The sequence below is a fragment of the Acomys russatus genome, chromosome 1 (genome assembly GCF_903995435.1).
Source record: "Acomys russatus chromosome 1, mAcoRus1.1, whole genome shotgun sequence".
In the NCBI taxonomy this organism is placed as follows: domain Eukaryota; kingdom Metazoa; phylum Chordata; class Mammalia; order Rodentia; family Muridae; genus Acomys; species Acomys russatus.
Genome location: NC_067137.1, coordinates 91,705,606 through 91,731,934, shown reverse-complemented (window position 1 = coordinate 91,731,934; position 26,329 = coordinate 91,705,606). Strand labels below are relative to the sequence as shown.

The window sequence follows — 26,329 nt, the reverse complement described above, 5'->3', positions numbered from 1 at the left end:
GAGGCACGATGGCACACATCTGTAAACCCAGCATTTGGAGAGGCAGAGGCAGAGGCAGAGGCAGGTGGATCTTTGCAAGTTCGAGGCCAGCCTGTTCTACAAAGTTAGTCCAGGACAGCTAAGGCTAAACAGAGAAACCGTCTCTCCCTCCCTCCCTCCCTCCCTCCCTCCCTCTCTCTCACACACACACACACACACACACACACACACACACACAAAAAAAAAAAAAAAAAGAAGAAGAAAAGAAAAGAAAAAAGAAATTGCATTATAACTTTTCTATAATTACGCCAGAATGAAGTGCTGTAAGGAGGATAACAGCCGGCTGGGCTGTTTAGCTTATGTCTAGACGACACTGTAACAGGAGGAGGGGGAGGAAGAGGGGCATGCTCCATGACTCAAGCTTCTCAAATTGTGACGAGGTTTCCTGGCTACTTGCAGTTCTACTTGGTTACACAAAGCTCTACAGAATAGGACTTTCTTTCCCCCTACCAGAAAACCTCAAAAAGGAAAGGGTTTCCTTTCCCTGGGTTTTCTTTTCTTTCTTATCTTAACACAAAGCAAGAATCTGGTATCAACTGTGTAAGTTCTGAGAGGCAGGAGCTCAGGCCCAAGACCAAGGAGACGTGCCAGCAGCTTCCCAGTTCTAACAAAGAACACACAGGTACACCCCAGCTTTCCAGGGGCACCTGAGGGAATCAGCATCCCAACACTCATTCCACTATCTATGGTAAAGCTCACCTACACAATTACAAATCAAGGGGAGGGCTACAGGCTGCTCGCTGGGCTCTTGGCTTTCCTGGCTACTCTTGTAGGAAGGGGTGCAAGCATGCCTACCAAATGCTTCTCACCTTCCTCAGCTACACACAGAGACAAGGAAAAATCATTTGACTTAATGCAAGCAAATAACATAATGAAGCAATCTTGTACCCACTTTTATCTGAGGACAAAACTAAGGAAAACACAGATCAAAGCTGCCATGTGATGTGTATCAGCGCAGCAAAGAGCTTTAATTGGGACTAAGTTTGAATTAAAAGGTTCTTTGGAAAAAGTCTTGGTATAATCAAAGACAAAAATGTTACTGAAATGTTTTATTCAATATTCCATTGACTAAGCAGCTTAAAACAATGCCAGCCGTGTTGGAAAGAGCTGAGTAGGGGTGACAAGAGCCTCCTAGGCAATGTTCCCCACACACGTAGGGAGACTTACGGCACCATTAACCTTTGGAGCACAACTTGGCAAACTCTGTCCAGTCTCTCCTTTTGAAAATATTCCTTCTCTTGGCTCTCTTCTTCTATATTTTCCTGCCATTATTAATCTTCTTTGCCATTTTTAGACACTACTGGGTCTTACAGTTCTGTCCAAGGATATTTTCTTCTTAATTAGTTTTAGCATCCCGTGGCCAGACTTTTGGCTACTTTATTGGGTTCTTTTCCTACCTCCCTACAATACCCTATCCATTCCAATCCTTAACACTATAGGAGATAAAGAAGGTTAGAGGTGAAACGGGGGTGGGAGGGGTCAATATCATTAGACTACTTCCTGTTGATTAGGAGCATTGAATACCTTGGTCAAAAAATTTGATCTCCCTGGGCAGGATATCTCCAACCAGCAACCATCAATCCAACAGAAAATCCAGCAACCCAGCAACCCAGAAAACCCAGCAATCCAGCAGCAGCAGCAGCAGGAGTAAGCAGGGCGGCAGCAGCAGGAGGAGGAGCAACTACCCCAGGCCCTCTACGGATTTATACCCTCTCATGAGCCCCTGGAATTGCAAGTGGAAGCTATGGTAAGTGCTCCTGGAAAAGGTATTGATACGGATGACCAAGAACAATCACAAGCTGTGCCCATTGTGCACACACAGAACATTACAGGGACTGAGGTTCCAAATTTCTAAGAGGGGCCACTGCTGACATACCAACAGCCTTGCCCCTAACATGGTTATCAAACAGACCTGTGTGGCAAGGCCAGTGGCCTGTAACAGAAGAAAAACTACAGGCACTTGAACAAGAGCACCTGGAGGCTCACTACATGGAATTTGCCTTTGTTGTAAAAAAATAAATCAGAAAAATGGAGGATGATAAAAGATTAATAGCAGTGAATAGGTAATTCAACCAACGGGTCCTTTACAGCCTGGACTTCCTTTACCTTCTTTGTTATCTAGGTCATGGCCTTTAATAACAATGACTGACTTAAAAGATTGTTTTTTCACAATACCTTTGCATGAGCAGTATAGGGACAGGTTTGCTTTCTCAGTACCTACCCTGAAGACCAGTGGTCCAACAAAAAGATACCACTGGAAGGTATTTCCACAGAGAATGTTAAATAGTTCAACTTTATGTCAATATTAGAAATAATTCATAGGTAATTTCTTCAATCTATCATTTATCATTACATGGGTGATATTTTATTGGCTGATTCTAATGAAAATACTTTAAAGAAAATGTTAAGGAAACACAAATAATTCCACCATGCTGAGGGTTACAGATTGCTCCAGAAAAAAATGCAAAAAGGAGATTCACTTATGTGGGCTATAAAATCAGTCAACAAAAAAAATTTGACCATCAAAGGTACAGATCCATAGAGACCAACTGCAAACTCTTAACGAGTTTCAAAAGTTAATGGGGGATATTAACTGGCTGACGCCTACAATTTGGATTAAGTATTTATGAACTAAGTAATTTGTTTCTAACATTATAAGAACATTCACATTTAAACAGACCAAGATGTCGTACAGCTAAAGCAGAAAAAGAGTTAACTCTTGTAGAACAAGGGCTGCAAGACATGTGGGTCAAATTGATCTTAAATTTGCTTGTATTTTGGTCATTTTGCCTTCCAATTCATTCTCCTACTGGGTTAATTATACAAAGGGAAGACAGTATTATGGAATGGATTTTCTTTTTTTTCCCAAGACTTATTTTATTTATTCTGTATACAACGCTCTGCCCACATGTACACTTGCATGCCAAAAGAGGACATTAGATCACATTATAGATAGTCGTGAGCCACCATGTGGCTGCTGGGAATTGATCTCAAGACTTCTGGAAGAACAGTCAGTGCTCCTAACCTCTGAACCATCTCTCCAGCCCGAGAATGGATTTTCTTAGCACATAAACCAAGAAAAAAAAAACTGAAAACATATATGGAAAAGACTTCTCAATTCATTATAAAAAGTAGAATAATAATATGTCAATTGTCAGGAACAGATCCAGCCAAAATTATAGTACATCTTACTAATTCTGCGATTATGTCATTATGGGTAATCAATGAAGACTGCAAAGAGCTTATAGTAACTGCTTGGGAGAAATTAATAACAAATACCTGAAAAGCAAACATATACAATTTATAAAAAGAACTACTTGGATTCTTCCACATATTGTAAAGAAAACACCAATTCCAGAGGCACCAGCATTCTATACTGATACAAACAAGGTGGGAATGGCAGGTTATAACTCAGACAAAATAAGCAAGGTGATCAAAAGCCCATATACCTCAGTTCAAAAATCAGAATTGTATGTAATTTTTCTGGCGCTATTAAGATTTTTCTGAATCTCTTAATATATTTACTGATTCTTTTTTCTTTTAAATTTTTTTATTAATTTATTCTTGTTACATCTCAATGTTTATCCCATCCTTGTATCCTCCCATTCTTCCCCCCCCCCCATTTTCCCATTATTCCCCTCCCCTATGACTGTTTCTGAGGGGGATTCCCTCCCCCTGTATATGCTCATAGGTTATCAAGTCTCTTCTTGGTAACCTGCTGTCCTTCCTCTGAGTGTTACCAGGTCTCCCGCTCCAGGGGACATGGTCAAATGTGAGGCACCAGAGTACGTGAGAAAGTCATATCCCACTCTCCACTCAACTGTGGAGAATGTTCTGACCGTTGGCTAGATCTGGGTAGGGGCTTAAAGTTTACCGTCTGTATTGTCCTTGGCTGGTGCTTTAGTTTGAGTGGGACCCCTGGGCCCAAATCTGCCTATCATAATGTTCTACTTGTAGGTTTATAGGACCCTCTGGATCCTTCTACTTTGCTATTCTCCCATGCTTCTCTCATCTAGAGTCCCAATAGGATGTCCTCCCTCTGTCCCAGTTTCCTGGTAAGTGAAGGCTTTCATGGGGCATGCCCCTTGGGCTAGTATACAGAGTATATACCATTTGATTCTTTCTGCTTCTGGGTTAACTCACTCATTATGATCATTTCTAGCTCAATCCATTTATCCACAAATTTTGGGAATTCCTTGTTTTTCATAGCTGAGTAGTATTCCATAGTGTATATGTACCACAGTTTCTTTATCCATTCTTCTACTGAGGGACACTTAGGCTGTTTCCATGTACTGGCTATTATGAATAAGGCTGCTATGAACATGGTTGAGCAAATTTTCTTGTTGTGTGTTGAAGCATCTTCTGGGTATATTCCAAGAAGTGGAATAGCTGGGTCTTGAGGAAGCCCTATTCCCAGTTTTCTGAGATATCACCAGATAGATTTCCAAAGTGGCTGTACTAGTTTGCATTCCCACCAGCAATGAAGGAGTGTTCCTCTCTCCCCACATCCTCGCCAGCATGTGGTGTCACTTGAGTTTTTGATCTTAACCATTCTGATGGGTATAGGATGGAATCTCAGAGTTGTTTTGATTTGCATTTCCCTGATGACTAAGGAGGTTGAGCATTTCTTTAAGTGTTTCTCAGCCACTTGATATTCCTCTGTTGAGAATTCTCTGTTTAGTTCCAAGCCCCATTTCTCAATTGGGCTATTTGGTTTGGTGGTGTTTAATTTCTTGAGTTCTTTATATATTTTGGATATTAGACCTTTGTCAGATGTAGGGTTGGTGAAGATCTTTTCCCAGTCTGTAGGCTGTCGCTTTGTTCTCTTGACAGTGTCTCCAGCCTTACAGAAGCTTCTCGGCCTCATGAGGTCCCATTTATTAATTGTTGACATTAAGGCCTGGGCCGTTGGTGTTCTGTTCAGGAAGTTGTCTCCTGTGCCAATATGTTCCAGGCTCTTCCCCAATTTTTCTTCTAAGTGACTTAGTGTCTCTGGTTTTATGTTGAGGTCTTTAATCCACTTGGATTTGAGTTTTGTGCAAGGTGACAAATATGGGTCCAGTTGCATTTTTTTACACATAGACCTCCAGTTAGACCAGCACCATTTGTTGAAGATGCTATCCTTTTTCCATTGAATGGATCTAGCTTCTTTGTCAAAACTCAAGTGACCATATGTGTGTGGATTCATATCTGGGTCTTTGATTCGATTCCACTGATCAACCAGCCTGTTGCTGTGCCAGTACCATGCTGTTTTAATTACTATTGCTTTATAGTACAGTTTGAGATCAGGTATGGAGATTCCTTCAGAGCACCTTTTATTGTACAAGATTGTTTTAGCTATTCTGGGTTTTTTGTTTTTCCATATGAAGTTCAGAATTGAACTTTCAATGTCTTTAAAAAATTGTGTATGTATTTTGATAGGGATTGCATTGAATCTGTAGATTGCTTTTGGTAGGATGGCCATTTTTACTATGTTAATTCTCCCGATCCATAAGCAAGGAAGATCATTCCATCTTCTCAGGTCATCTTCAATCCCTTTCTTCAGAGTTTTGAAATTTTTTTCAAACAAGTCCTTCACTTGCTTAGTTAGAGTAACTGCTAGATATTTTATATTGCTTGTGGCTAATGTGAAGGGTGTGGTTTTCCTAATTTCTTCCTCTGCCAGCTTGTCATTTGTGTATAGGAAGGCTACAGACTTTTTTGAGTTAATTTTGTATCCAGCTAATTTGCTGAAGGTGTTTATCAGCTTTAGGAGTTCTCTGGTGGAATTTGGAGGGTCACTTATGTACACTATCATATCATCTGCAAATAGGGATAATTTGACTTGCTCCTTTCCCATTTGGATACCCTTGACCTCCTTTTGTTGTCTTATTGCTCTGGCTAGAACTTCGAGTACTATATTGAAGAGATATGGAGAGAGTGGGCAGCCTTGCCTTGTTCCCGATTTGAGAGGAATTTCCATTTACTTTGATTTTGGCTATTGGCTTGCTGTATATAGCCTTTATTATGTTGAAGAAAGTGCCTTGTATCCCCGATCTCTCTAAAACTTTAAACATGAATGGGTGTTGGATTTTATCAAATGCTTTCTCTGCATCCAAAGAGATGATCATGTGGTGTTTTATTTTCAGTTTGTTCATATGGTGGATTACATTGATGGATTTCCGTATATTAAACCATCCCTGCATGCCTGGAATGAAGCCTACTTGGTCATGATGAATGATATCTTTGATGTGTTCTTGTATTCGTTTTGCAAGTATTTTATTTAGTATTTTTGCATCAATGTTCATAAGAGAAATTGGTCTGAAATTCTGTTTGTTGAGTCTTTGTGAGGTTTAGGTATCAATGAGACTATGGCCTCATAGAATGAATTTGGTAATTTTCCATCCATTTCTATCTTTTGGAGTAGCTTGAAGAGTATCGGTATTAGCTCACCTTTGAAGGTCTGGTAGAATTCTGCACCGAAACCATCTGGCCCTGGGCTTTTTTTGGTTGGGAGACTATCGATGATTGCTTCTATTTCTGTAGGGGAAATGGGAATATTTAGCTTGTTTATCTGTTCTTCATTCAAGTTTGGCAAGTGAACTTGATCAAGAAAATCATCCATTTCCCTTAGATTTTCAAATTTTGTGGCGTATATACCTTCAAAGTAGGATCTTATGATTCTTTGTATTTCTTCAGTGTCTGTTGTTATGTCTCCCTTTTCATTTCTGATTTTGTTGATTTCAATACTGTCTCTCTGCCTTTTAGTTAGTTTGGCTAACGGTCTGTCTATCTTGTTGATTTTCTCAAAGAACCAGCTCTTGGTTTTGTTGATTCTTTGGACTGTTTTCTTAGTTTCTAATTTGTTAATTTCAGCCCTGAGTTTGATTATTTCCAGATGTCTACTCCTCTTGGGTGTTTCTGCTTCTTTTTTTTCTAGGGGTTCCAGATGTGTCGTTAAGATGCTCATGTGCGATGTTTCCAATTTCTTTTTAAAGACACTTAGTGCTATGAATTTTCCTCTTAGCACTGCTTTCAATGTATCCCACAAATTTGGGTATGTTGTTCCTTCATTTTCATTGAATTTCAGAAACTCCTTGATTTCTTTATTTCTTCCCTGACCCAGGTGTCATTTAGCAGAGAGTTGTTTAGTTTCCACGTACGTGTAGGCTTTTTGTTGTTTCTGTTGTTGTTGAATTGCAGCCTAAGAGCATGGTGATGTGATAGGATACAAGGTATTATTTAAATCCTCTTGAATCTATTGAGGCTATTGTGACCTACGCTGTGATCAATTTTGGAGAAGGTTCCATGGGGTACAGAGAACAAGGTGTATTCTTTCTTGTTTGGGTGAAAGGTTCTATACATATCTGTTAGATCCATTTGACCCATGGCATTGGTTAATGATGTTATTTCTCGGCTTAGTTTCTGTTTCAATGACTTATCCTTCAGTGAGAGATTGGGGTGTTGAAGTCTCCCACTATTATTGTGTAAGGATCGATGTGTGGTTTAAGCTTTTTTTAGCAGATCTTTTACAAATGTGGGTGCCCTACAATTGGGAGCATAGATGTTCAGAATTGTGATGTCATCTTGGTTGACTTTACCTTTGATGAGTATGAAGTGTCCTTCCTCATCCCTTTTGATTAATTTTGGTTGAAAATCTATTTTTTTTCGATACTAAAATGGCTACGCCTGCTTGCTTCTTGTGACCATTTGCTTGGAATATTTTTTCCAACCTTTTACCCTGAGGTAATGCCTATCATTATGGGTGAGATGTGTTCCTTGAATGCAGAAGAATGTTGGATCTTGTTTATGCAGCAATTCAGTTAGTCTGTGTCTTTTTACTGGAGAATTGAGACCATTGATGTTGAGAGATATTAATGACCAGTGACTGTTAAGAGTCTTAATTTTGATGTCGGTTCCAGTCGAGCGTTTGTGTAGTTGTGTTTTTGCCATGGGATAGTTATCTATTTCCTGAGTAGTTTTGGTTGTAGCTTGACCCTTTGGGGTGGAGTTTTCCTTCTAGTACCTTATGTAAAGCTGGATTTGTGAATGGTACTGTTTGAATTTGTTTTTGTCATGGAATATTTTGTTTTCTCCATCAACAGTTATTGATAGTTTTGCTGGGTAAAGTAGTCTGGCCTGGCATCTGTGGTCTCTTAGGGTTTGCAGGATCTCTGTCCAGGCCCTTCTGGCTTTGATGGTCTCTGCTGAGAAATCGGGTGTAATTCTGTTAGGTTTGCCATTAAATGTTATTTGGCCCTTTTCCCTTGCAGCTTTTAATATTTTTTTCTTTGTTCTGTATGTTTTGTGTTTTGATTATTATGTGATGGGCAGTTTTTCTTTTCTGGTCAATTCTATTTGGTGTTCTGTAGGCCTCTTGTATGTTTATAGGCATCTCTTTCTTTAGATTGGGGAAACTTTCTTCTATGATTCTGTTGAGAATAGTTTCTGGGCCTTGGAGTCTGATATCTTCTCTTTCTTCAATGCCTATTATCCTCAAATTTCTTCTTTTCATGGTGTCCTTAATCTCTTTGGATGTTTTGTGTCAGGAGTTTTCCAGATTTGGCATTTTCTTTAATGGTTGCTTCAAGATCTGTGATTGTATCTTCTAGACCTGAGATTCGTTCTTCCATCTCTTGGATTCTGTTAGAAAATCTCACCTCTGTATTGCTCGCCTTCTCTGAGGTCTCACGTTCTCGTTTTTCTTCTGTCTGTGTGTTTATCATTGAATTCATTTTCATTTTCAGATCTTGAACTGACTTTTTGATTTCTTTCATCTGATTGTTTGTATATTCCTGAGTTTCTTCCATTGCCTCTTTATAGGTCTTCAGAGCTTGAACTGTTTTATTTATTTCTTTCATCTGGTTGTTTGCATTTTCTGCAATTTTTCCAGTTCCACTCTATGTGCTTCTTTTATGTCTCTCACCTGTTTGTCTGCGTCTTCCTGCATTTGATTACGAATTTTATTTGTTTCCTCCATTACCATCCTCATTAGTAAGGATTTGGGGTCATTTTCTTGTATTTTCCGTTGTATTTGAGTTCTCTAGGTTGTTTTCTTTGGGATAGCTGGAAACTGGAGACGCCATGTTGTTTTGGGGTTTTTTGCATATGCTTTTTCACTGTCCTTTAGACATCTTGCCGTCTTTGTTTTTGTTGGGTAGCTTCCAGAGTTGGATGGAGGGAGTCTGATGATAGATTCACTTGTTTTCTCAAGATTTCCCTAGGCTGGGAACTCTAATGCTTCACTGGTGCGGATGTTAGGAGGTTAGCCCTGTTGTTTTGGACTCTCAGAGCCAGTGATCCTCAGCTCCCCTGTGCTGTAGGTCCTGCAATCGTTCTGGGTCTCTGAATGCGCATTGGGTCAGACCAAGGTATTCACAGCCTTCTGTGTCCCCTGCCAAGTCCAGCCAGGAACACTGGGCCCGAACCACGGGCCGAACTCAGCTAGATTCTCAGGGCCTGAACTGTCTGCCGAGCTCAGCTAGGGATTCTGGGCCCAAAAATGCACACAGGGTCCAGCCAGAATTTTTGGGCTGGGACTACGCACCAAGCTCAGCTAGGGGCTTTTGGCCCAAAGTGCGTGCTGTGGTCAGTTATTGACTCAGGGCCCGATCTGTCTGCCAATCTCAGCCAGGATTTCTGGATTCAAACTGCACACTGTGTCCAACCAGAGTCTTAGAGCCGGTGGAACTGAGCGCTCCGCCCAGCCTGCGTCACAGCAAGAGAACTGCGGCTGCACCGAGCTAGGGCTTCCGGTGGAACTGAGCGCTCCACCCAGCCTGCGTCATAGCACGAGAACTGCGGCTGTGCCGAGCTAGGGCCTCCGGTGTAGCTGAGTGCTCTGCCCAGCCTGCGTCACAGCAGGAGAACTGCGGCTGCACTGAGCCAGCGCCCATGGTGGAACTGAGCGCTCCGCCCAGCCTGCGCCACAGCAGGAGAACTGCGGCTGCGCTGAGTCAGCGACGGTGGTGGAACTGAGCGCTCCGCACAGCCTGTGTCACAGCAGGAGAACTGCGGCTGCGCTGAGCCAGCGCCGCTGGTGGAACCGAGCGCTCTGCCGAGACTGCGTCACCACAGGGGAGCTGCCGCTGAGCTGAGGTGGTGCCTAGGGTGGAACTGAGCGCTCTGCCAAGCCTGCGCCACAGCAGGGGATCTGTGGCCATGCTGAGTTAGTGCCTCAGGTAGAATTGCTTGCTGGGCTGGGTCAGAACCCGGGACTCTGGGGCCGAACTGTCTGCCAAGTCCAGTCTGGGTCCCAAGGCACCACACGACCCAAATCCTGCCCAGAGTCCCTTCTCCCGCAGCAACTCCTACTGGCCACCACACCAATCGCCTCCACTGGAAGGCTATGAGCTGCAAACCTCAGCCACCGCCGCTGGTGCCACTGCTGCTGCTGCCTCTGCCACTGCCGCTCTGCTGCTGCTGCTCTGATCCGAGAAAATCCACGCTCCTCCAGCGTGCAGGGGCACGCAGGTCCTCCGCACCCTGCTCCCTCTGAACCATGGAGCACTCCCGCTGCCGTGGTGTGGGGACCTCGGTGTTCCTGGCTCAGAAATCTGTGCAATTCCCTGAATTGTTCACTGGAGCCTCCAAACATGATCCACACTGCTCGCTGCCATCTTGGATCCTCCTAATTACTGATTCTTTATACGCAGAAGGAGTTGTTTTACATATAGTAACCGATGAATTTGTTCCTGATAACTCAGAATTAACTTCGTTATTTATGCTATTGTAACCGACCATCAGAGGTAGAAACTATCTACTATACATTACTCATATTTGGTCTCATACAGGTTTGCCTGGTCCATTAGCACAAGGAAATGAGGAAATTGACCAATCACTAATAGGAAATGTGTTAGAAGCCTCAAAATATAGTGAGGAACATCATGTTAACAGGAAAGGTTTAAAGGAAAAAAATGTTTATCACTTGGCAACAAGCCAAAGAAATAATAGTAAAAACATGCCCTCCTTGTTCTCTATACAACCAAATTCCTACCTGCTAGTAGGTATATACACCACAGCACTGACATGTACAAAGGGTTTCAATGGACAGCTGCTTTAAGTTCTGAAAAGGCTGACTGTGTAACTGCACATGTATTGGAAATAATGGCAATTATGGGGACACCTCACAAATTAAAACTGATAATATTCTCACATATATATCCAATCAGATTAAGCATGTTACAATATAAATCATATTACTGGTATACCACACAATCCCACAGGACAAACAATTATAGAAAGAGCCAACTGTACCTTAAAAGAGATGCTTATTAAACAAAAAGGAAGGGTAAAGACCCCCAGGGACAAACCAAATAATGCTTTGTTAACGCTAAATCTTCTTAATGTTGGTGAGAAAGAACAACAGCTGCTGAGAGACACTGTTATTGAAAAAACTGAGGACCCGGACCAACCAATATACTATAAGGATGTGTGGGCATTAGACTGGAAGCCTTCAACAGTTTCAAGGTGAGGATGTGGTCTGCTTATGTATTTACAGAGAATGAGAAATTCATAAATATTAGACTTGACCAGGGAAGACCTCTTATCAGCTGAGACATTAACGCCTTCACAAAGCAAAGAGCCCAGGTGATTCTCTCATAGACTGTCTCAGTTACTGATTTCTCCAAAAGATGCAAGCAAATCAACTACAGAAGGGCTAGCTCAAATGACTGATAACACAGAGACTGGACAGACAACACAGACACTGGACAGAAAAAATACAGCTAGCTTTCCCAGGATGTGGCCAATATCTCAACTTTCATAGGGTACCCAAAAGAGATGTCTTTGTCTCCAACAAGTAATTTTAAGAACATGACTCCCCTATTCCCAAAAGGTGGATGGTTATTTGTTTGTTTGTTTATTTTTTGTCGTTTAATGTATTATGGTTGTTTGTTATCATCTAGGATAGTTGGTTGTTATTGGTTATGGTCAGGGAGGAAACAAAGTTAAATCAAGGATCTCACTCCTCTATTTGTCTCTTTTGGGGGGGGGGGGTTCTTCTTCTTCTTGGTATTTTTGAGACAGGATTTTTCTGTGTAACAGCTCTGGTTGTCCTGGACTCACTCTGTAGACCAGCCTGGCCTAGAACTCACAGAGATCTTCCTACCTCTGCTTTCCCAAGTACTGGGATTAAAGGCATGTGCCACCACTGCCCAGCTTTGCTTTATCTCTTATCTAATGGTGAGGAAAAAGAGGAGAAATGGGAATAATAATAACAAAAATAAATGCTTAAATTAAGAATTTAAAAAGTTAATAAAGTAGAATATATTAGTTTTAAATATTTTACTTTGATATGAATTAATGTATATTTATAGAACTTTACAGTTATTTTAACTATTATATATTGATAGAAATTTAAGGATATTTCAATTATTGTACCTTGACAGAAATTTATTTTGTTTATCTATTGTTTACTGATAGAAATGTATGGCTGTTTTGACTATTGTTTATTTAAACTGTGATGTGAAGCTATAGTTTTATGGTTCTAATAATTATATGTGTAGATTGTTAATGTTAGAGAAAAAGACAATTTTTTAAGACAGAAAGGGGGTTATGAATCAGAAGTTTCTGGTGTTTTTAAAAACTGTTGCATCATGTGATGTTTTTCTGGAAGCTGTCCTGTGAGAGGGCATGTGATGTTTTGCTGAAAACAGACACGAGAGGGCTTTGATGTTTAGAAAGACTATAAACAGAACCCCACAGACAGCGAGACAACGCTTCTGCATGGCTACGCTGAGCAACGCTTCACTGGTGCTCAGTGGTCTTCGCTTTGTAAAGACAAACAGGCCAAAGAACGTCTGCATGGTACTGCTGCTGATTCTGGCCACTTCCACCGACCTGTGCTGATTGGGCAGAGCCTTACTGTTTCTGCTGGACCGTGCCGCCACTACTGACTTGTGTTGCTGTCTGGCATTTGCTATTGGACTGGACTGCTGGTCCTGACAATAAAGAGTAGAATCACCCCCAAGAAACTACTTCTAAACAGGTCCACAGCCCCCTTTTTTCTATTAACCTTCCTTTTTTAAAAAATTCCTTTTTAAATTTTTAAGTAATTTATTCAGATTACATCTCACTTGTATCTTCCTCTTCTCCCTCTCTTTCACCCTATTTCCCCTCCCCTAGGTCTGTGACAGGAGGGGACCTCCTCCCCTACCATATGATCACAGCCTATCAGGTCTCATCCTAGTAGCCTGCTTAGTCTTTCTCTGAGTGCCACCAAGTCTCCCCACCAAGGGGAAGTGGTCAAATAGGGGGCACCAGAGTTCATGTCAGAGTCAGTCCCCTCTCTCCACACAACTGTGGAGAATGTACATGCATTGTCCTTGGTTGGTATAGTAGTTTGAGCAGAGGCCTCTGGTTCCAGATCTGCCAGCCTTAATGGTCCTCTTACAGGTTTCTAGGACCCTCTGGATCCTTCTATTTCCCCATTCTTCCTTACCTCTCACACCTAGAGTCCCAATAGGAAGTCCCAATATCTATCCCAATCTCCAGCTAAGTGAAGACTTTCAGGGACATCTCGTTGGATTAGTGTCCAATTATAAGTGAGTATATGCCATGTGTATCTTTCTGGATCTGGGTTAATTCACTCAGAATGATCATTTCTAGTTCCATCCATTTTCCTACAAATTTCAGTATTTCCTTGTTTTTAATAGCTGAGCAGTATTCCATAGTGTAAATGTACCACAGTTTCTTTATCCATTCCTCAACTGAGGAACATCTAGGTTGTTTCCATGTTCTGGCTATTACAAATCAGGCCGCTATGAACATAGTTGAGCATATGTCCTTGTTGTGTGGTGGAGCATCTTTTAGGTATATTCCAAGGAGTGAAATAGCTGGGTCCTGAGGTAGCCCTATTCCCAATTTTCTGAGAAAGCGCCAGATTGAGTTCCAAAGTGGTTGTACAAGTTTGCACTCCCACCAGCAATGAAGGAGTGTTTCCCTTTCTCCACATCCTCGCCAGCATGTGCTGTCGCTTGAGTTTTTTATTTTAGCCATTCTGATAGGTATAAGGTGGAATCTCAGAGTTGTTTTGATTTGCATTTCTCTGATGACTAAGGATGTTGAGCATTTCTTTAAGTGTTTCTCAGCCATTTGATATTCCTCTGTTGAGAATTCTGAAGACAACTTCCTGAACAGAACTCCAACAGCCCAGGCTCTAAGGTCAACAATTAATAAATGGGACCTCATGAGGCTGAGAAGCTTCTGTAAGGCAGGAGACACTGTCAAGAGAACAAAGCGACAGCCTACAGACTGGGAAAGACCTTCACCAACGCTACATCTCACAAAGGACCAATATCCAAATTATATAAAGAGCTTAAGAAACTAAACACCACCAAACTAAATAATCCAATTAAGAAATGGGGCTCAGATCTGTTAACCTTCTTTGTCCGCTACCTCTGGTTGGTGGGTTAGAAGGGAGGTAGAAGCATTTAAGGACCCTAAATAAAGTAAATTTTGGAAAATCTAAGCCTACAGTAAACTATCTTCAGCTGGCAAAATCATACCCCTGCCAGAGCATGAGACAAACCATAGGTAGCAGCCGTGGACAACCTGAAGTAGCCCCATATCCCACGCCTAGGATTAAAACAAAAACATATTCACATAACATTTCTATGTTTTTAAAGAAAACAATTCTTACTACAGGATCTCTCTACAACACAGTATCTATATCGACAACTTCACATAAATAAGATGTGCCCACATGTCTCTCCTGCACACTCCTATTCAACATTCTGAGCTCAAGTTCTCTGGTCTCAATGACGCCCTCAACATGGCAGCAATCCTACTTCAACAGTCAATTCACTTCCTGTTCAAGAGAGAAAAGCATCCCACATCTGAATCTTGCTCAGACCTGCTATACCCTCTGCATCTCCTCCCTCACTCTCAAAAGAAAACATCTTGTACTTCAAGCATGTTACATAACTCCTACAAGATGGACCTCAACCTTTAGCTCCTTCTCCATCAGCATTCACCTGTACCTATTTCTAGGGCTTTAGACCAAAAAGCTACACTATTTAACCACAAGAATATTCACACTGAAGTTTTTTTAAGAGCTTAAAAAGTGAACATAAACTGTATGACCGTTAATCAAGGAAAGGCTTTCCTCAGTCCGGCACTTCCTACTGTAACTTCTTTCAGGGCTGTTAAGTCATGTTCCCTCATGGAAACATCCATAAAACACACTCAAGAGGAAACAGAAGGTTCTGAAACACTGCAAAGCAAATGGGCCCATTTTTTTTAAAGAGTATATGGGGTGGGGTAGGGGTGGGAAGAGAGAGGGAGAGAGAGACAGTGAGTGTTCGTGAGTATACAGGTGCCCACACTGGATCCCTTGGAGCTAGAAAGACCGGCAGTTGTGAGCTCCCTGCTGTGTTTTGTGATAGATGTAATGCTCTGCACCATTTCAGAAACCACTGTAAGCCATAAAACCATTTAGCTGTTGTTAAACTAGCAGGGTTTCTGTTTCTTTTCCAGTCTGTGAGCAGACATATTTAACCATGAAGTCTGTCACTTCACTGGCTTGACAAGTTAACATTTCCGGCATTTGCTAATGAAAATCTTTTAAATAGAGGAGTTGAAAGAAGTTAATGCTATCCACTTGGTCTCTGGTTTTCAGTTCCATGCCTTCCTTTGTACATTCCTGTGTCTGTCCAACTGCTCAAGGGGGTGCCTACAGAGTAAGTGTGGTAGTTTGTTTTCTGCTCATGTTTTGAACATTCAAACTTTGCCATTTTTAGCCGGAAGTATTGACACAAGCCTTTAATCCCAGCACTCAGGAGGCAGAGACAGGTGGATCTCTAAAAAAAAAAAAAATAATAAATAATAAAATAAAAGAAAAAGAAAAAAGAAAGAAGCCTGGCCTCCACATGCTCATACACCTGAATGCTCAATCATCAGAGCGAGGCTGTATTGACAGGAAGAGAAGGAGTAGCAGGTGTGGCCTTGATGGGGCGTGTCACTGGGGGTGGCTTCCCGGTTCCAAAAGCCCATGCCAGGCCCAGTCTGACTCTTTCTTTGCCTTTGGACCAAGATGCAGTAGCTCTCACCTACCTTGCCAGCACCATGCCTGCCACCTGTCTGCTGCCATGATGATAATGAACTAAGCAAGCCCCAATTAAATTAAATGCTTTCTCTTATAAGAGTTACCATGGTCATGGTGTCTCTTCACAGCAATAGAACAGTAACTAAGACAGTTAGTTACAGACATGTCTAGACCACTCCTAAGCATTGGAGAAGACTCATTAGATAAAGGGTTATATTACATTTTAATTAATTAATTAATTAATAATTTTGAGGCAGGATCTCACAAAGCTCAGGCTGGCTCAAGCTCTCTAAAGTTGAGGATGACCCTGAACTGGAGATCCTTCTGCCTCTGCCTCCTCAGTGTTAGGTTATAGTCTTGTAACCCCAGGTCTGGCTTATGCAGTGCTAGGGGTTGAACACAGGGTATCAGGCTATACTACATAAGCACACTGACAAATGAATGACGTCGCAGCCCCCAGGAGCCAGGGTTCTAAAGGCACCAATCTCAAGAGAACCGCTGGATAAGATTTTATTACTCTTTAAACTTTCTGATTCTTTGGGACTCAGGGCTGAAAGGATTCAAAGAAATCTTCACTCTATAGACAATGAGGATCAACTACAAAAATGAATAGTGACAGCAGCTAGGAAAAAGTCAGAACCATAAATTTTCTGAGAAGGATTAATTTATGATAATCACTCCACAGGGTACTTAGCACACACTACTTTACATATGTGCAATTATACAAGGCTGTACACACAAAACACACATGTTGCTGCACTTTGAGTGACAAGCGTTTCTGGAGTCATTCTGGCATTCGGTTTTTAACTTGCAGCTGCTGAGACTAAGTCTACACACAACTGCCATACAATGCAGCCTCCTACAACACCCCTCCTGCACTCAGCTACTCCAGGTCAGTTCTGGAGGTCACCCTTAAAAAAGGCTCACTTGTGTAATACAGTTTTCAATCGGCAAACACTTATTTAGAGCAGATACTCAATATATATCACGCCTGGCCCCTGCCCTCACTGAAGCCATAGTCCACTGTGGTAGTAGAGCTGTCTAGACAGTGAACATGTAAACAGAGACAAACACATGGTTATGGAGAACCATGAGAAAAACTGACAAGATGAAGTGATGAAAAGAAAGATGGTGTTTTAAGTTAAGGGGTTAGGCCTCTGTGAGGTGAAACTCAAGCCCTAAACAATTAGGAGCAGCCAGCCTGAGAGCAAGAGGCGGGAAGAGACTCCTTTCAGAAGACAGAGCAGGTGCAAAGCTCCTGTAAGAGGAAGCAGCTTAGCAGGCTGAACTGAAAGAAAGGAGGACACATGAGTCTAGCATGGGGGAAACTGCACAAACTGTAGGTAAAGGCAGAGTTGGCTTTGGTGTGGCCTTGGTAAAGATGCTTGATTTTTACTCTAATCGCCAAGGTAAATCATGCAAAGATATTAAAAGGGAGAAGTGATTATTTCTAGCTCCATCCATTTACCTGCAAATTTCATAACTATTTTTCTTAACAGCTGGGTAATATCACATTGTATAAATGTACCACATTTTCATTATTCATTCATCAGTTGATGGGCAGGCATCTCGGCTGTTTCTAATTCCTGGCTCTTGCAAATAAAGCAGCAATGAACACGGATGAACAAGCATCTCTGCAGTAAGGTACACAGTCCTTTGGGTATATGCCAAAGTAGATCAAGTTTCAGCTTTTTGAGGACCCTCCACACTGATATCTATGGTAGCTGTACAAAAATATTAGGTAAGGTCATTCAGACCCAGAAAGACAACACTGCATGTTTTCTTATATGTGGATGTTAGTGTTTATGCTTTAGATATATGTTTCAATCCAAATAACCACAGAGGTAGTAAGGAACAGGAGGAGAGGGTCTTCCAAGGAAGAGAAATAGAAAATAGTGTTATAAAGAGATAAAGGAGAAACTAGACTAGGAAGACGAACGGGCGGGGACTGGAGGAAAGGATAAAGGAGGGAGTATGGAGAGAGATGACGAACAGAAAAGGCCCTCTGAAAAGCTATGTGCAAGCCTACTGCTACAGAGACTTCCTACAATACATAGACATAACGAATTTTAATGAAGTTAGCACACAGTGGGAGAGACAATGGCCCAACTAGACAGCTTAACTACAAAGAAAATCTCCAGTACCAGGCACGGGTTATGTCTTGTTAAGTAGCTGGCCAAAGGGGTCCCACAGACACGCCCAGAAAAAAAAAAATTACAGGCCAATGCTATTGGTTACTCTTCACAACCTGATGGTAAGACCCTATTGTTGAAGATACCATGTCATGGAAAATGGAGAGATGGAGCTGGTGACCAACTAGTAGCTTCACTTGTAACTAACTTCAGTGTTGGGAGGAAGAGAAAAGTAATCATCATTATCATCCAGTTATGACCCCAGTGACCTACAGTAACAACCTAGTGCAATAGTGGCACAACTGTTATCTAAGTCATCAACTAGTTTTTAAAATCATACTTAAGGTCCACTCCTTAATATGGAACTTCATACCTGACACTGCAAAAGTGGCCAAGAACCTGAAACTAAATATGTCATAGGCCCTAGGGGAAAACTTACTACTGCTGTTCTGCTAATTGAACATATAAATAAAATTATTCCTAATGACATATTACTATATCCACAGACCAGTGCATCATTGCTCAACCCTCATAAGAGAAGCTTGTTCTTGCAGTAGATGATACTTAACATACAGACCCATACGTGGGCAATGTCAGAACAAGAAGCTGTGGAGCGCTGGCCCTAAATGAGATGTCTTCATCAAACTCTTCCTTCCTGGGATCTATGCCCAAGAGGAGGCAGGCAGACTGTAAGAGCTAGAGATTACGGGTAACTCCAAGGAAAAAGTGCCTTCCAAGCACCACAGAGCTGATGCACCTATGAACTCACAGAGACCAGGACAGCACACAAGACCTGTACAAGCTTCAACCAGACAAAATCTGAACACCGAGAAGGGGTAGTGGGCACCAAGTCCCAGCCCTAACCAAGAAGCAATTTGTGATCGATACTTGCTGTGAGAGAGAAAATCAGTTTTTAATGATGACCTGACACTGGGTATATCAACCTCACTCCAAAGCAGGTCCTCTGCTCCCAAAATGGACTCCATGTGTTCTATGTTTATGCTTGTTCTGTTTTGGTATTTTTTATCTTTTTGGGTTTTTTGGCTTTTGGTTTGTTTTGGTGATTGTTCTGTTTTGAGAGAGAAAGAACATTTACTTGAGTGGGTAAAAAACGTGGAGAAGGATCTGGGAGGAGTTGGAGGAGGGGAAAGAATATAATCAAAATATATTACATGAGTAAAATTTTAAACCAATAAATACAAAAGGGGGTGGGACAAACTGCCTTAAGACTTCTGCTTATGCTGAGTTGTAAAGAGGTAAGAACAGACGCCAAAGACCAGTAACATGGCTAATAAAACAATGCAGACAAAACAGTCTGACAAACACGGCTGTAAGGGAGTGTGTGTGTGTGTGTGTGTGTGTGTGTGTGTGTATGTGTGTGTGTGTATGTGTGTGTGTGTATGTGTGTATGTGTGTGTGTATGTGTGTGTGTGTGTGTATGTGTGTGTGTGTGTGTGTGTGTGTGTGTGTGTGTGTGTGTAGCAAGTGCAAGGGAATGCTCCAGTCAGTACCCGTTATACCATTAACCAATATACATCAATGAGAAAAGGTTCCTCCTCCTCCATTTGTTCACTAGCTTGTTTGTGTGTCTGTTTTGGAATGAAGGATCCACTTAAAATTCAGAATTTAAAAAAAAATTTTATGTGTATGGGCGCCTTGCCTGAGTCCTTCTCTGTATATCACTTGTGTGGCTGGTGCCCTTAGATGCCCAGGAAGAGGCACCAGATGCCCTGGATCTGCAGTTACCAACAGTTGTGAACTGTCATGTAGAATCAACAAGCTGCCTGGGAACAGAACCCAAGCACCCTGGAAGAGGAGCAGCACCCTTAACCCTGAGCTATCCCTAAAGCCCTTTAGAATGGTTTAGACGTGACTGCTCTCAGATGCCTCAGGACAGTAACGAAGATACCTGAGTGCCGGTTTAGAAGACTAGGCTACACTTAAGTATACGAGTACACCGATCAAGTCCTTTGAACCTACCTAGCACGTAGTGCACAAATGGGCGAACCACACTCCACATGTTCTGAACCAGAACAGGTTTGTACGTGTATACATTTTTAACACTTGTCAAGTACTTTTTGATGTCAACTATAATCTGAGAACCTTTTCTGTAAACAGATTGGAGGGTGAGGGGTGCCCAGAACTGCGCCCAGGGTCCATGTATGTTAGATAACATTTTACCCCCAGACTATCTTAGCGTAAATACATTTTAATGTACTTCATCTAGACACATAACTCTTTGTAGAAGAAGACCGTATGTGAAGCTACAATAATTGTTACATTCAGTAAATGTAGAACTAACTAATCTCTTCTAGGCATGCAGCATTATAGAAATTCTAATTAGACATCCTTTGAAATGGCATTTACTGAAGGCTATTCTGAAGATGACTAATTTATTTCATAAATATTTCCTTGTAAAATACTTATGAAATATGCCGCACATGGGCAAATCAAGGTTCAGGAAGGTAATTTTGCCCAAAGACCACAAATCAACAGCAAAGCCAAGATTCAAAAACCAAGACAATATTCATTACAGTGAACTTTTCATCAAAAAGCAAACAAACAAAAACACTACCCTATACCGAAAAAGAAAAAATCCCACACACGACAAGGCACGTACATTATAATAATATAAAAGGACTTAACAAGGAAAATAGAAGATAACCAAGTAGAAGCTTTTCATCCTGATTTTTACTACTTCAAACTATAATTTCAGAAACAGTATCTTATCCCTCTGAAAGACCTATAAAAACCGAGAGACAGAAAAGGTGTGTGTGTGTGTGTGTGTGTGTGTGTGTGTGTGTGTGTGTTTCCACATGCACAAAGTACATCCATGCCTATAGGGTGCTCTGTGTAAATCCCAGTTCACATATGTGCCTAAGTCACAGTGGCTCAGGCACATGAGGATACTTAGCTGGGCTAAGAACCTGACACACGCTCAGTCAGTCAACATCACCTGCAACTACTATTGGAAGAACACATGACTAATAACCATGGGTGAGATTTTAATACACAAGGCGAGCTGCTGCTTTACTTTGGATATGTATGTCACACTGTCTACCTTTTGCTAGCTTCCCTGACCATCAACTCCTGCCCGTCCATCATCCCCACAGTTCTAATGCTTGCTGCTGCTTAACACGGGGCTAGACTTTAAAGGAAAGTGAGCCTTGTTCACTTCTAACCATCGTTGGTTTAACATCTCATGACTGATCTAAGCCCTCAGAATGCAGCAACGACTGTTGGTTCGTTCCACTCTGCAGTGGAACTCTTGCCTGGTCTGAGCTTAGAGTCTATTATTAGCTTACACAGTCTAACAGGGTGACAGACACTAAGCACACGTATCAGCCAGCAGAAAATGTTGTTTAGAAAGCAGGCAGAAGAATTCAGGAGCTGCTATGTTACTTATCAGAGAAAGTCTCACATGCCAGAAACCTGAAATAACCTAACCAAAGCAGTCTACACAATCATCTGGAAGGGAAGAGCCCCCCTCACAGAGTAGGAAGACAAGTACAGGCGGCCTAGGGCACAGCAGCGACACAGCTCTGGGATTGGGGCAAAGGCAAAGGGAGAGCGGGTCTAAACAGAAGAGCCACAGGATCTGAAAGAATCCTCTGTCCTGTGAATGGGAAGCAAAAAACAGGCTGAGAACGACCACTATCGCCCACCACTCACCATCACCCCACCACTCACCACCACCCACCTTCACCCACCATCTTCCCACCACCCACCATCACCCCATCACCCACCATCACCCTACCACCCACCACCACCACCCACCATCACCCCATCACCCACCACCACCACCCACCATCACCATTACCCTACTACCCACCACCACCACCCACCATCACCCTACCACCCACCACCACCACCCACCATCACCCCATCACCCACCATCACCGTCACCCTACCAACCCCCACTACCACCCACCATCACCATCACCCACCACCACCCACCACCACCCCAGCTCCCTGACTCCCCAACACCCAGTAGGACAGGGTAGCTTGAACCGGGACGGACTTTGGGGGTGATGGACCCACTAGCTTTGTGCATGGACTGGGGGGTGAAGAGAAAGAGAAGACACAAGGGAGGTTTTTCGGGAAGAATGAAATTGTCGTTTGTTGAAGTGAAGCCCTTTTATTTTCCCAGACACTGGCAATAGTGGACACTCAAATACTCGAGAATTAGGTTTAACTGAATAAACTCCCGGGAACTCAATGTGTGGCTTTCCGTTTCCTCTAATGTCTTCAGTGATTCTGATAATTCCACAAAGAGGCTTATGCCCAAACCTTACATAGCACACAGCAACCAATCCTGACCTCCCAACAATCATTTTTGTCTTAAACCTACAACCCGGTGGAACACAAGAAGACAGCTCTGAAAGCTCTGTGAGCCTGGGGCTGCGCACTCATTAAAGACACCGTCTTCCTGGATGGGATACTGATGCAAAACGAACCTGGCTGGACGAAATGAACTGAAATTACAACATTCGGTGATAAATTTTCAGAATTTGACAAGACCGAACAAGCCCTGTAATGAGCCATCAGCACTTTTTAAAAATAGCTCCTTTCAGCTTGTGTAAGTCCCTTCGAACACATTTCTATGAGAAACCAGAATCCTCTTGACAATGTGGCATTACACACACACACACACACACACACACACACACAATCCCCCCAAGGCATGTTCCTGCCAATTAGTGATACTGAGCAAAGAGGCTGCCCTGACTGTGGCACTTCTCATACTCCTGTTCCAGAATTTTCTACTGCAGCACCTTTATTGTAGCTCCTTGAAGAACCACCAAGGTAGCAGAAAAATCCCTGAATATAAAAGTTCCTATCCTTCCTTCCTACTTTAAAATTTGAAACCTTTATTTTCCCCAAATGTCCCACCTTAAAATACTGTGCTTTCCCTCCACCGCTTTTTTTTTTTTTTTTTTTAACAACTGTGCAATCAAACATCTTTCAGGAAAACACCTTCTAAAAAACACTCTGGAGAAATGGCTCACGCTTGTAATCCCAGCAACTGCTGAGGCCTGGACTACACAGTGAATCTCGGGCCAGCCTTGGCTATAGAAGGAAACTCTCAGAACACCAAAAACACTTCAGAGAAACTGGCCCTAGGGCACCAAGCAACAGGCGGCACTTTCCTTTTCCTTGCCAGTCTAAGGCCTTGAACCAACGAAAACAAATGGGTGAAATGCCAGCCAGGTTCCCGTATCTCCCCGCTCCCTGCCCGCAGCGCTGCCCTGGCAACACCCCAGCCCCTCGCCGCCAGGCTGACCCGAACGGAACTCGCACCCAACCGATCAGCGGTTTGCAGAGGCACGAGCCCGCCTGGGGTTTCCCCAGCACGGGAGGCGAGTACGAACCGAGACACCCCGCGACTCTGCTCCAGGCGGAGCGCGCACGGCCTCCCCGCAGGCTCCGCACAGCCGGGGCCGAGGTGCGGGCAAGGATGCCCCCCGGGAGCGGTACAGGAAGGTAGCCCAAGGCCCGGGGGAGGACGGGGGGGACTCCGAGGGAAGGCCTCGGGCGCCGGTTACCCAGGGCCCGCACGCGAGGCGCGAGGAAGCGGGACCCGGGCCGGGGACCGGCGGGAAGGGAAGTGCTGAAAACACGAAAAACCGTGGGCCCGGAGCGGTGCGGACGGGGGAGGGGGAGCGTCCGCCCGCCGCCAGGACCGCGGGGCGCTGGGAGGACAGGGGCGCGACCCCCGGACCCCCGGATCCCAGGGGAGCAGCCCAGCGGCCGCGGCGCGTCCCCGCCCCCACTCACCATGTAAAGCGTGAAGGGCAGGCCGAGCAGAAAGAGCCACAGGTAGAGGTGGAGCGCGTTCACGAAGGTGGCCTGGTGAGGGTCGTAGTACCAGCCGCCGCTGAGCGCGGCCCACACCCCCTGCCGGAGGATCTGCAGCGTCTGCGACCCCATCCCCACCCGGCGTCGCCGCCGCCGCCGCCGCCGCCGTCCCCGCCCCGGCCCCAGCTTCGGCCTCTTCGCCTGCGCGCCCGCGGACCGGTCTAGCCCCCTCCCGAGCTCCGGGAGAGCGGCCCGGCGCCGCGGCGCTCGCTGGTGCTGCTGCACGAGGAGGTGGAGGAGGAGGAGGAGGAGGAGACGGCGGAGGAGGAGGCGGCGAGCGGCGGGGCGGAGAGCGGCGAGGAGGAGGAGGAGGTCGGGCTCCGGAGCGCCGCCGCCATCTTGTCTCCGAGCTCCGAGCCCGAGCCCGGTCCGCCAGCGCTGCCGCCTCGGCCGCCGCGACCCCCGCCGGCCGCCAGCCCCGGCCTGGCGGAGCAGGCGAGCGGGCGCCCCGGAGGACGCGGAGGAAGCCGCGCCCCCTACGGCTCCTCCCCCCGCTCCCTCCGCCTGCGGAGCGGTCCCCACGGGTACGCGCAGCGCCTCGGTCGCACGGGCGCCTCCTGTCGGCGCCCGGGAGAAGCTTGCAGATGCAGCCTCAGGCCGGGGTGGGAGTGGGGTGGAGTCGGGTGGGTTAGGGCGGGGTGGGGTGGGGTGGGGTCGGGGTACACGCCAGAGAACCCCTCTGAGTCGCGCATGACCAACTCCGGCAAGCTCAGTTACCACTACTGAAGGGGAACGGCCTTCCAGATTCTGAATTGGTAAACCTTGCCTGGCTGGCGTTTGTGGCATTTGTCCAAGACCTAAAAACAGTTGGGGGTAAACTGTCCGACGTTAACGTTGTAGGCCTGGAAGAATTAAGGCGTAGTTGAAAAGCCACAATGCCTACAGTTTGAGCAGATAGTTTCTGTCTCTCTCTCTCTCTCTCTCTCTCTCTCTCTCTCTCTCTCTCTCTCTCTCTCTCTCTCTCTCTCTCTCTCTCTCTCTCTCTCTGTGTGTGTGTGTGTGTGTGTGTGTGTGTGTGTGTGTGTGTGTTAGCAGTTTGGGTGGGGAAAGGGCGAGATCAAGAACTGGGAGCATTTACTGCTTCCAAATAGGCATAAATTAATATGAGTTGCAAGAGATACAAAGGTGTAACATGAAGAAGCTGTGCATGTGCCGCAACTTTTCTTTTTCATGTGTTGTAACTAGTAGCCATTTTTATCAATGTGCCAGTCTCAGCGGGGTTGAAAGATTATTACTCCACCCAAACTTTGAATGGGGTCTTGTACTTCTCTGTTTGTAGCTGTGAAAACTGGAAATCATTCTTGGCCCTGTCTAATATTTCTGAAGAATGTCTGATCTCACTGGAAGATTTTTTTAAGGGTTTGAAGGTAGAGTTTATTGTAGCAATAAACGTTCTGTTTTCCCAGATTAAAGTTGCTATAATTAATGAGTGGGAAGCAATTGAGCCAAAGCAGTTGATGACGGGATTTTTTTGTTTTGTTTTGTTTTTAATGATTACAAACCCACTGCAGTGCCGCTGAGGTTATTTTCACACCTGTTTCATTTAACCTTCACAACACTCCTTTGAGGCAGTGCCATGGCTGGCCTTATTTTTATCAATGAGGGCTCTGCCACTCAGACCGATTGCCCAGGTTCTCGTCAGTGATATGCAGCGGGGAACTCTGAAGTCAGCGTTTATCCCAGCTGCGTTTCCATATCCACTCAGGTAGGAGTCAGAACCCAGGGCCTTCTGGGCCAGCTGTCCACAAAAGGAAGTTGGGGACATCACCTCAGAATGACTTAGAAACGGAAACTCTCACATTAACTCTCTAGGGAAAATTCTGGGGGTGGAGGAAGACCCAGCGAGATTTAACAAGCCTCCTAGAGGACTTTTAAGGACCTTCCAGGTAGGAAGAACACTGCTCTCAACTTTGATTTATTATCGTATAATCACAAAGCTACCTAAGTTAGAAAAAACACTTTAAAATTAAAAGGTGTGAATAAATTCATATTAATATATATTTTAAGTGTATGTCTAAAAACAAAATTAAGATTAAGCAATACACTATTTTAATTAAATACTGGCCTAATGGCCTGACTCACAGGCACAAGACAGAATTTTCTTTTGTTTCTCCTGAAGGAGACAGGAAAGCTCTCTGAGAAACTGGATGTGATCCCAAGCTTTCCAACACAAAGGAAGATGCAAACAAGGATAAAATTCCAGTAGCACATCAGTTTCCATGCCAGCAAACATCCGCTGTGGTTTAACATAAAAGGATGAACTGTCACACAGTGG

At 43.9% G+C, this 26,329-nt stretch overlaps 1 protein-coding gene across 2 annotated transcripts in view; it reads right to left on the bottom strand.

Annotated features, from left to right (window-relative positions):
* Pcnx1 (pecanex 1) overlaps positions 1-24,163 on the bottom strand; it is a 151,773-nt gene extending 127,610 nt beyond the window's left edge. For both annotated transcript variants that reach the window (XM_051148609.1, XM_051148601.1), the window contains exon 1: positions 23,974-24,163. In XM_051148609.1, the coding sequence (XP_051004566.1) occupies positions 23,974-24,126 (153 nt within the window). In that variant the 5' untranslated portion in view covers positions 24,127-24,163. The remainder of the gene's footprint in view (positions 1-23,973) is intronic.
* Between the last annotated feature and the right edge of the window lie 2,166 nt (positions 24,164-26,329).